The 12,395-nt window shown below is 43.5% G+C and overlaps 1 protein-coding gene across 2 annotated transcripts in view; it reads left to right on the top strand.

Annotated features, from left to right (window-relative positions):
* The window catches only part of LOC145413701 (uncharacterized), a 41,931-nt gene extending 30,864 nt beyond the window's left edge, over window positions 1–11,067 (top strand). The window contains exons 5-10 of one of the 2 annotated variants that reach the window (XM_080283357.1): window positions 528–615; window positions 2,100–2,191; window positions 3,158–3,298; window positions 6,981–7,139; window positions 9,231–9,486; window positions 9,787–11,067. In XM_080283357.1, the coding sequence (XP_080139483.1) occupies window positions 528–615; window positions 2,100–2,191; window positions 3,158–3,298; window positions 6,981–7,139; window positions 9,231–9,486; window positions 9,787–9,906 (856 nt within the window). In that variant the 3' untranslated portion in view covers window positions 9,907–11,067. The remainder of the gene's footprint in view (window positions 1–527; window positions 616–2,099; window positions 2,192–3,157; window positions 3,299–6,980; window positions 7,140–9,230; window positions 9,487–9,786) is intronic. The other variant, XM_080283356.1, reaches the window with a different exon arrangement.
* Window positions 11,068–12,395: the final 1,328 nt, after the last annotated feature.

Raw genomic sequence — 12,395 nt, 5'->3', positions numbered from 1 at the left:
ATGCCTATCTGATTGATGAATAACCGCATCAGAGTTAACATCCACTTAAGTTACTGCGTCTTGCTTCTCCTCACCGTGGTTTCTTATAAATGTTTTCAGTAAGGTACAGTGATGACAGTAATATAGATATGACCGTAACAAAACCTGTACTCTGATGTATTCTTAGTTTCAAAGCCGACTACATAAACTTCATTGAGAACCATGCACAGCTCTAACATTTTATTTTGGGTACCACTATACGGCTTTTTTTTTTTTAATCGGGAAACACCCAGGTCACAGTGCCAATAGTTACACCGTAGGACGTATCTATTTTGCTTCTGAATGCTTTTCCAAATTGTCTGTAGTCCTAATTTGTCGTGGTTGTCAGGCGTTTACCATTCACCCAATTTACTGATATGTAACTTTTTCTCCTTAATCAAACCTGGACACACACTCGATTGTGTGTTTGGATGTTATGCGCTATTTTCTTCCTTTCTGTGTGGCAATTTTTTTTTCTCTGAGGTACTAAGAGAGCGTCTTCCTTACAGGGTGCTGAGTGACGAAGAGAAGCTGCCCTTTGTGGAAGAGGCTGAGCGGCTGAGGACACAACACAAGAGGGACCACCCAGATTATAAGGTGGTGGTGATGGTGTGGTAGAGGGTGATGGAAGTGGTGATGATGTGTATGGGGTGATGGAGGTAGTGGTGGTGGTTGGTAGAGGTTGGTGGTGGTAGTGACAGTGGTATAGTGGAAGGTGGTGGATTTAGTGGTTGTGGTGGGGTAGAGGGTGGTGGTGGTAGTCTTTGTGTGGTAGGGGATAACAGTTACAGTAATGTAAATAATAGTAGCAGGGTAAGGGATGATGGTTGTGGTAATTGATATTGGTGGTATGGTAATGTGATAGAAGGTGGTGATGATACTGGTGATATGATAGGTGGTAATGGTGTGATAGAGGGTGGTGGTGATGTGATAGAGGGTGGTGGTGATGGTAGAGAGTGATGTGATAGAGAGTGATGGTGATGGTAGAGAGTGATGTGATAGTGGGTGATGGTGATGGTAGAGGGTGATGTGATAGAGAGTGATGGTGATGGTAGAGGGTGATGTGATAGTGGGTGATGGTGATGGTAGAGGGTGATGTGATAGAGGGTGGTGCTGATGTGGTATAGGATAGTGGGGATGGTAGAGGGTGCTGTAGTAAACGGTGCTGGTGATGTGGTCGAGGGTTGTGTTGTGCTGGTTCTCTTTCCTTCCCTTCTCTTTCATTTTCTTGTTCTCTTCTTCCTCCTTTTTCGTTTTCTTACCCTCTTCTTCCACCTTTTCCTGAGTTATTCTCTCCCTCTTTTCATTTGCTTGCTCCTTCTCATTCTTTTTTCCCCTCCTTTCTTTCCCCTCCCATTTTCATGCACTCCTCATTCTTATATTTCTTGCTTCTTCCTTACCCACTCTTTCTTTACTTTCCTCTTCTTATGCAGGAAGGAAGGAACGAGGGATAAGAAACCAGGTAATTCCCCGTCTCCAAGGAAATTCAAACAAGGGAGACCCAATTCAAGATCCAGTTATTACGAAATGCTTGGACACATTCCTCTTCATAACCAGAAAGAAAGAATGACTGAGGAAGAACACTCAAGCGTGGACTGGTTGTGCACATGAAGGACTGGGAATACTAGTTAATTCTTGGATGGATTAGAGAGTTGGAGAGAAAAAGGGTAAAAGTGTGGAGAAAGATGGGTGTTGCGTGCCCGCGTTAAAGGAGGAGACGCAGAAGCACAGATCACGAAAGAACGGTGCCTCGTTTAACAGCGATATTCTCTCTCCCTTCTCGTTTTCCTTTCTTTCCTCTATCCGTTCCTCTGCTCTCTTCTCGTGTTCTCTTCTTTCGCTCACCTCTCTTTTATCTGTTCCCCTCTCTCGTTATCTCCCTTGTGTCTCTTTTTCTTTTCTCTTTTTGTCATGTGCAGGATGTTAAACCATAATCTAAACGACTTATGCAGTGTTATGTCTTATCCACCGTATATGCTAACTTCCCTCCACCCCTTTTTGTCGTTGATTATAGTTTTATATCTTGTACCTGTTTATGTATTTCTATTTTATTTATTTATTTATTTATTTATCGTTCACAGTACCAGCCGAGACGCCGCAAGCCGCCCAAGACTCTGTCCACGGTGATGGAGGCGGAGGCAGGCACGGCAACACTGCCTTACCGCGTCCAGAGGTGAGATGGCCAGGTATGGGAAGAGGCAGGCAAAGGGAGGCATATAAGGCAGCTTGGGTAGGCAAGGATGGGTAGATGTTTGTAGGGGAGGCAAATACAGACAGCTGAAGCAGGCAGGAATGGGTAGGTGACCTGGAGATGTGGGTAGTAATAGTTTGAAGCAGGAAGGTAGGACAGGCTATGATGACTAGTTTGGAGCGAGTAGATGAGACAGGCACGAGGTAAACAGAAAAAGCAAGTAGAGGCAGTTTAAGCAGGCAAGAGTGAGTAGGAATAGAATAGGGAGACGAGTTGAGGTACAGCTAAGAGTAGTCAGGCGAAACAAGCAGAGACAACTTATATTAGGGACAGTAAGGAAGGCAAGTTAAAGAGATCATACTAGGAATAAACAGGAGCAAGCACAGCAAACACGCAATCAATTTGTCTTTTTCTATACGCCTTATAATTCCCTTCTTGCTATCTACAGACGATTTTTTCAACTTAGGAGGGCCCTCTAGTAGTGAGAGGGTTAATGAAGAATACCATATTTAACCCCTTCAGTTTGAGAAGTCTCCCCTGAATTGAATAGCGTCTGGGTTGTCAGGTCTGTGGTAAATAAAATAGGATGTTTGCGTACTGAAGTGGCGTTAATAAAGAAGGTAGAGGCGGAGGAGGCAAGTAGAAGGAGCATAAAATAGACAGTAAAAAATGCAATCCAAGAGGAGAAAGCATTGACAGTATATGCCATGCAGGGTAGTGTAGAGAAATTACTATTATGGTTAACGGGAGACAAAGACATAGCGACACACCCAGTATGGACATAATGGTGTATAAAACAAAGAGAGAGAGAGGGTGAGTGGGTGGGTGTGGGTGTCGTGTGGTGTGGTGGTATGGTGTGGAACAGGGGTATGGTGGGTGTGTGTGTGTGTGTGTGTGTGTGTGTGTGTGTTTGTGTGTTACTGTGAGATAATCAGCCTCCCTCCGCAGTGGTTTGATGGCGGGTGGCGGAGGTTACTGTGGGATGGGGATGAGCATGACCCTTCCCCACGCCCACGCCCACACCCACCCCCACGCCCACACCGCGCCGCCCACACCACCCAAGACGCCTCAGCACCAGCTCCCTGCAAGGCCAGTTCAATGATGTTCTCGTTTGCAATAGTTTTTGTCCCTCAAAAACACAGTCTTTTTTTTTTTTTAATCGATGTCTTCGGATGGTAGAAATCAAATACGTAAATGAAAATATCATCAGAGTTCCATATAGGATCAGATATTGCAAGCCATCTGTTATCGTGCCAAATGGAAATTTATATTTCTTTTTTTTTTCTTCAACTATCCACAATACTTGCAAATAAATATGCTGTTTAGCAACTTGCAGTGAAATACCGTCGCATGCGGGATGTCACAGAAGCCAATTACAGACATTGAGATGACTTATCCAGGAGATACATCAACCATTTCTGCAACACAGTACAGTCTTTTTCATCGCTGGACACATCTATTACTTTAAATTACATGCCATGCGATATAGCTACCCGAACAAAAGAAAACAACAAAGACTTGTGACGTCATAGTTCATTTTTTAAGATTTAGGCTTTAGAAACTACTTTGGAAAAACTTTGACACATTATTCTAACACTTTTTAGTTGTTGTTGCTCTTCTCTGATCTGTCTGACCTAGCAGACCCATCGACCACAAACATGAAGCCGCCCTCCTGGGGCAGGCAGCACCTCGCCTCGGTCGTAACAGGATCCTTGCACATGACGAGATGTAGGGAATATGGAGGGGACATAGCCCCCAAGAGGTTAAGTTCTGTTGGCCTTGCTTTCTCGTATGGAGAGCTCTCGGGCTAATTCGAAAACTGTGCATTTGCTGGCATTGGTTTTTGCACCATTGCAAGCAGAATTATATATCAGCATCATATCATAGATATGCATTTTGTTGAAGAAAACATGATTTTTTACGATGTTTGATTGTTCATTGAGGGCCATTCTTCAGTCGTGCCTCCTGCTGCTCAAAACCAACAAATAGCTGCTTTGACGCTGGACAACCCCCACTCGACGCATTCCATGTAATGTAAAGCCGATGGGGACAATTATTATTAGGGTCCAAACTGCCTCTCTAGAAAATTTTAATCAACATGAAAGTGACATGGGCCCATCTTTGACCCAAATGCAACTATCCTGTCAAGCTTCCTCGCAGTCACATAGAGACCGGCATACAGACAGACACATGACCGAAATATCTAGTATATTAGACAGGAGCCTCGCGTCCCGGTTGGGCCACTCTGCACTTGTCCAAATTAGAACCATTTCTCAATCACACTTTGTCTTGGAGCTAGTGCTAACCAGCCCTATCACGGCACATAGCACTTGCCCAAATGAGAGCCGTTTCTGAACAGCTACCACCACCACCACCATCATCACAGGTACCACCACCACAACAGCTACCACCACCACCATCACCACCACAGTTACCACCACAACTATTGCTACCACCACCATCATCATCACAGCTACCACCACAACCACAGCTACCACCACCACCACCACCACAGCTGCCACCACCACAGCTGCCACCACCACCATCACCGCTACCACCACCACCATCACCGCTACCACCACCATCACCCCTACCACCACCATCACTGGTACCACCACCATCATCACCGCTACCACCACCACCACTGCTACCTCCACCATCACCGCCACCACCACCATCACTGCTACCACCACCATCACTGCCACCACCACCACCATCATCGCTAACACCGCCACCATCACCGCTACCACCACCACCATCACCGCTACCACCACTGCTACCTCCACCATCACCGCCACCACCACCATCACCGCCACCACCACCACCACCATCACCGCTACCACCACCATCGCTGCTACCTCCACCATCACTGCTACCTTCACCATCACTGCCACCACCACAGCTACCACCACCACCATCACCGCTACCACCACCATCGCTGCTACCTCCACCATCGCTGCTACCTCCACCATCACTGCCACCACCACAGCTACCACCACCACCACAGCTACCACCACCACCATCACCGCTACCACCACCATCACCGCTTCCTCCACCATCACCGCTACCACCACCATCACCGCCACCACCACCACCATCACCGCTACCACCACCATCACCGCCACCACCACCACCATCACCGCTACCACCACCATCACCGCCACCACCACCACCATCACCGCTACCACCACCATCGCTGATACCACCACCATCACCGCTACCACCACCATCACTGCTACCTCCACCATCACTGCTACCTCCACCATCACTGCCACCACCACAGCTACCACCACCACCATCACCGCTACCACCACCATCACCGCTACCACCACCATCACCGCTTCCTCCACCATCACCGCTACCACCACCATCACCGCCACCACCACCACCATCACCGCTACCACCACCATCACCGCCACCACCACCACCATCACCGCTACCACCACCATCGCTGCTACCACCACCATCACTGCTACCTCCACCATCACTGCTACCTCCACCATCACTGCCACCACCGCCACCACCACCACCATCGCTGCTACCACCACCACCATCGCTGCTACCTCCACCATCACTGCTTCCTCCACCATCACCGCTACCACCACCATCACCGCTACCACCACCACCACTGCTACCACCACCACCACAGCTACCACCACCACCACAGCTACCACCACCACCACCACCACCATCACTGCTATCACCACCATCACAGCTACCACGACGACGACCACCACCACAGCTACTACCATTTTCTGCTGAATAAAATTGTCTTCGTAGCATCAGTGAAGCAATAGACGTTGGAATGTAGATATTACAACCTCCCCCCCCCCCTCTCTCTCTCTCTCTCTCTCTCTCTCTCTCACACACACACACACACACACACACACACACAGTATTATGATGTATGTATAAGTAGTAATCTTAGCGTGAACTTGGACTACTTGGTAAATGGTTGAGTTCCCCACCTGATAGTGTTGTGCAAGGTCAGCTGTCGGGCCTTCATCTCATGTCACTCCCATGGTAGTACCTACCGGGATGATGGTAACCACCCACGTACTGCATTTTTGGCTGGCTAACGAATGTTGCACCTTGCCCAAGAGTGACCCAGACCTATGCAGGGCAGGGGCGTCCATCTTCCCTGAACCGGACACATGCTTCAGCTGCATACCCCCGTGCATTTTAGTAATGTTGAAGTATAGCCTGCTCTTGCCGGACATGATTTATAATGATGAATACCTGCTGCTGTTCTAAGATTTTCATGCACGAATATATCTCTATAACTGACCTTTAAAGCTTATGATATACCTAAGTGTGTCCATTACACTGATGATATTAGATTTTACATCACTGTCAAACGTAGGCTGTGAGTTTGTGTGGCAATCAAGGATCCGTAGCATTATCATCTGAAGAGACCCTTTAGCACGTCTTACCTTTTTATTTCTGCATACAGCATGATAATGTTCTTTTGCATGTAGTTTATGTATACTGTCTCGATATTAAAATATAAGGTTCCCATAACAAACTCTTTAGATATGATTGAAGAATAGATTGTTTAAGGAGAGTAGAGTTACTGCAGTGCCTCCTTAGCCCACGAAAATACGGCCCAAGGGCTGCTGAAGATGTTCTTTCTTGGTGCACAGACAGACTGAGAATGAGAAAAAAGTTCCAACCTATGGCAAGAATTAAACTGAAAATGATCTGGATCTCCTCACTCATTGTTTATGTAGAAAAATTGGGGTATAATGAAATGTTGATATTTTATTTACAGGAGTGGGATGTGTAGCGGCAGCAGTAGCAGTGATGGAGGCAGCAGTAGGAGTGACTGTAGCTTCATCAAGGGAGCCACCACCGCCACGCCTGCCACCTACCCTCGCGACCCTCATGCTCACTTTCCGGGCCTCGAGGCCACCAAGGCTCAGTTGTTCAGGTGATCCCAGTCCTCTCCTAGTGCAGAATTTCATACATGTATTTACGTCATTATCAAGAACCAAATTCATATTCTTAGAGTTTACCCTTGCCGGATGGGGCACAAAAAGAAAAAAAAATAAAGTGGCGACTTTGTTGTGAAAGTTGCTGTAAAAACAAAAAAGAAAAAGAACAGAAAATGGAAAAAAATATTACTCAGCACATTTTGGTGACATCCTGAACACAGCGTAGGTATTGTGATAGTTGCTTAAAGAAGTAGGAGTGTATCTATAATGGTGGAAGCAGAGTCGTCAGATTGGTAGAAATTCAAGAGTTTAAAAATGACTGTTTTATTGACCATAAAATCTGCAGGGGTTGATATTAGATTCGTTGCAGAGGGTTGTTCATTAACGGTAAAGAGATTGCATTATATAGATAGACAGGTAGATAGGTAGAGAGAGATATATAGACAGATGGATATAGAGAGTAGATAAACATAGATATGGATATATATAGATAGATAGATGGTAGGTTGGAGAGCCCATCATCCACTGACAGTGTAGTGTTGCCTTCAGGTGACTACACGGAGTGCAAACCAAATGAGCCAAATGAATTACTGTAGCCCAGAAAATCATTTACTATCATAGGTGGTAACCATATAATCAAATGACGCCTGTTGGTCAAATGGGTCAAAGCACTCCAGCTGGATGGGGCCCGCAGGGGTTTACTGAACACACGATTAAACTGTCGTTACAGCTTTCTGTCGTACATTTTGAAACAGCAAATGAAACGTTTGAAAATATGCGCCAATAATCAATAAATGAATCAGTACATGAAGAATGAACTTTATGCAACACACTAAGTAAACACTTCATTCAGAAAATATTGGCCTTAAGAAAAAACGTGCTAAGCATTTGCGTTCAATGTGAAACCCTCGGTGACCTGTGTAATGATAGTTTTTGGGTCGAGTCTACATCCGACGTGTGGCTGGAGTTTTTTGCTCATATTGTCACTCAGAAATGAGTGAGGCTAGTCGCCTTTCCCTCAGTTATTGGAATTGAGTAGCCTAGTTCCGTGTCCCTTTGCTCCTGATAAGGCAGAAGATTGGCAGTTATACAGTGTATATATAGACATATATACATACATACATATATATATATATATATATATATATATATATATATATATATATATATATATATATATATATATATATTAGGAGGGGTACCCGCCGTTGCCCGGGCCAAAAAGGCAAACACTTTAATCATATTTTTTTTAGTTCAATCTTTCTTTCTACTTCAGAAGGACCATGTGCTTTTTATGCTTTTGAAGAGGGATTATAAGAGGTCCAGGAACATTCTATTTCAGCCTTCGCAGACTAGCGCACAGTATTTGTGCGCACTTGTTCACTGTTACCAGTGACCTCAAATGACCTCCGACTGGTGACCTCAAATGACCTCGGAGGCCAACCTCACATAGCCTATGTTCGATCTGAAGGTCATGTTAGTCTCCATGCCAAAAATTGGGTTGCTGAGTCCAGTCGTTCAAGTGAGTGTTACCGGTGACCAAATGACCTCCAACCGGTGGGCTTAAATGACCTCGGTCAACCTCGCATAGCCTATGTCCGAGCTGGAGGTCATGTGTGTCTTCATGTCCAAAATTGGCCTGCTGGGTCCAGTCGTTCGAGCGTGTATTACCGGTGACCTCAAATGACCTCCGACCAGTGACCTCAGATGACCTCGGAGGTTAACCTCACGTGGCCTTTGTCCAAACTGGGGGTCATGTGAGTCTCCATGCCAAAAATTGGACTGCAGAGGCATGCAGCATTGCCCAGGCCAAAAAGGCGAACATTAACGGTGACCTCAAGTGACCCAGATCTGATTTTTGACCCCTTAAAACAATCCTTGGGTCACCCTGATTCAGAATATATATAGGTCTGGGGGTCTCAGGCCCTAGGTTTGGGCGTGATTGAAGGACAAACAAACAACGCGGCTCTTTTACATATACAGAGAGAGAGAGAGAATTTAGCCGCTACAAAGTACAGCACACTTTTTGTTAACATGTTCGTCGTCCTGCCATTGTCCTGGAATTGAGAGTTTGCTCAAATTTGCAGTCAAGCGAGCAGCAGCAGTGGCAGCAACACGAGCCAATTCATGAGTGAGTCTGTGAGTGCCGGTGCCAGGATGGAGGCGGCCATGGCACTGCAGGCGGCAAGAGGCAACTTCCCTCCCACAGCAGCTGCCTCATTCTCTCCCTCTACCTCTTCCCCCGGAGCCTCAAATTCCTCGTCCGCCTCATTCTTCAGAGACGATTCAGCTAACATGGCTACCAGCCTTATGAGGCCAACCCTTGGTCAAGATTTTTTCCAGGTATGGCAGTGGATACTGAACATATGCTAGTAAAGCCTATTTATTCACTTGATAATTCTGCTTTCTTATTTATAATCATTGTACTACAGACGCATCATAATCAGAGAGAATCATCTGTGGGCAGAGATATATGCCAAGTCTTTCTTAGCTTAGGAAAACTAACCAGTAGAGAGAGAGGTAAGAAGTAAGGAAGGTGTAATAATAGGCATATTTTCATCCTGGTTGTACATTTATTTGATAGTATTATATATCTGAACATAACTGTTTATGGTAAAGGCATTGTATGTGTATTTGTTTCAGGGTCACATGCTGGCAGGGTCAGGTCACGGGCAGAGCACCATGAACCTCCAGCAGGCCGCCCAGCCCTTCTACCACTACGGTGCCCAGAGCCTCCACCCCTACTACATGGCGCCCAGATAGTCACGCCGCCCCCACCGCCCTCTTTATATTGGGCCGTATTCTAGGTGCCATATTCTCGTCAGTTAAGGAGGCTCTCTAGCACCTCTGTCTACCGGCTTATTTCTAGACATGGCATCATAGTATTGTCTTGTATCGATGTTTGGTGCTGAAGAGGGATGCCCCTCCCATAGCAGTACTGGTATAATCGGGCGTCAGAGCCGCCCATTTATACATAGGTCCCCTTTTTTCCCTTTCCCCTGAAAGGAGGATGGTGGACTTAACGAAGGTCAGCTTCAGCCCATAGTCCACGTGTTTCACGTTCAAATGAGCCTGGAGGTACAACAGTCGATGCTAAATTGCCATAAATAGCATACAGGAAAAAATGAATGTGTAGTATGGCAGATATATCGCAAAAGAAAAGATGATAGTACTTCTCCGTGTCTCAAGGGACTCTCACGTTTAGGTAGACTCCATACCGCCTATTCCTTACCAGTTTACTTCATATGACACTTCATTATTCTCATATATGGAATTTATGCAACAGTGTCGATATTGCATAGATTTAAACGGCATATAATGTAATACTGAGGTTTAATATTCTAGGTAAACTGCCAAAGAAGAGCTATTAGAAAGACTTCTCAGCTTACGAGACAACGACCTGTAGTGGCATAGGATAGACTTAACTATCTTTTTTCTCCAGCGATTTATTATGCAAATTACGCATTCATATTGTGCCTGTTCTGCATCCCATCATCCACTACACCCTCACTGTGATTCGTACTTCACACATCAACACTCACCTCATGCTTCTTACCGTCACAGTCATTTAGCATTACCTCAACAGATGAACACTGGGAGCGGCCGGCTGAAGTGACATTTCCTGCAGTCCACTGGGTTCACATCCAGATGATCCCGGGGCCACAACAGCAGCAGCTACAACAACACATTGATTTTTTTCTTCTATATTAATTTTATATTTCTAGCATTGAAGTAGTTTGCTTTATTAGCGTACAAGACGATAAAAGGGTGTAATATGCAATTACACAGTTGACGAGTGGGTGCTTTGAAGTCTTCTGTGCCTTCTAAAAGACTGCTGTATATCACCCATACTTACGTTTTCATCATTTAGCCCAGAATAAGAGACTAAATACAGTATACTCATGTGTATTTTTTTTCAACGAAGTGGAATGTACAGTATTGTATATACTATATATATATATGTATAATTATATATAATAAAAAATATGTTTAATATATTAATATATATTACATATAATGTTATATATGATATACAGTATATATTAATATATATTACATATAATATTATATATGATATACATTACATATAATATTATATATGATATACAGTATATATATATATATATATATATATATATATATATATATATATATATATATATATATATATATATATATATATATTTAAAATGTATACTATATTAGTGCATATTATACACCATAGATATAAAATATATATATATTATGTATAATATATTAATATAATTATGATATATATTATGTATACTATACCCGGTATTAATATATAATGTATATACCGGTAATATACAGTATATATGATATACATTAATATATATATATATACAGTATGTATATAACTATGCCCGTATACCCGGTATGAATATACAATGTATATACCATAATATACAGTATATATATATATATATATATATATATATATATATATATATATATATATATATATATATATATATATATATATATATAGTATACTGTATATATAATTTTTGTAAATATACTCTACTCCACTTACCGTAATTGCGTTAGTAAGAACATACTATGAACTACTGCACATATTACGAACAAAATCTTTTTATCCATGGAAGTGTATCCGATCATCCAACATAATACACATGAGTGTTTACACCACAGTTTTCGTTAAAGAAATAGAACATGCGATATACAGTGTGAGGTATACTTATTTTTTGTGTTGCCCAGGTTCAGCATAGTAACGTGAGCTGTGAAAATGAAATCACGTTCAGAACATGGGTGCGGGACGTAGTGTTTCTTCTCCGTAGGGCCCCACATGAGGTGCCTTGAACTAATCGAGCGTAATTGGAGTAATTGGAAAAACTTGCTGATTGCCATGCTAAACTTAACTTCAGTCTGTAAAATATCATTACTTGACTGAGCATTCCTTCAGTAGTCCAGATGAGACTTTACTTTATCAGAGAAATTATTTATACTAGTATCACAGAATGTTCTTAAATCAGAGAAATATATTGCTTTAGGTGTCATCGGGACCTTTGGCTGAGCTCGGCCAAGCAGTTCATTAAAGGTAGTGTTGCAGGCTGTAATTTTTTTTTTTTTTTTCCAACAAAAATTACATCAGTAGTTTCTTTTCATATATCCTCATACTCCCAGACACCTCCACCACGTGGTCACTAGACTGTTCCTTCACCACCCTCGTTTTACTGCCCTCCTTATCACAGATCTATATATTTGTCGTA

This window comes from Coenobita brevimanus, chromosome 97 (genome assembly GCF_032717465.1).
Source record: "Coenobita brevimanus isolate Jiangsu-jjx chromosome 97, ASM3271746v2, whole genome shotgun sequence".
NCBI lineage: Eukaryota > Metazoa > Arthropoda > Malacostraca > Decapoda > Coenobitidae > Coenobita > Coenobita brevimanus.
The sequence above is the reverse complement of the archived record's forward strand: the minus strand, read 5'-3'. Positions and strand labels throughout refer to the sequence as shown.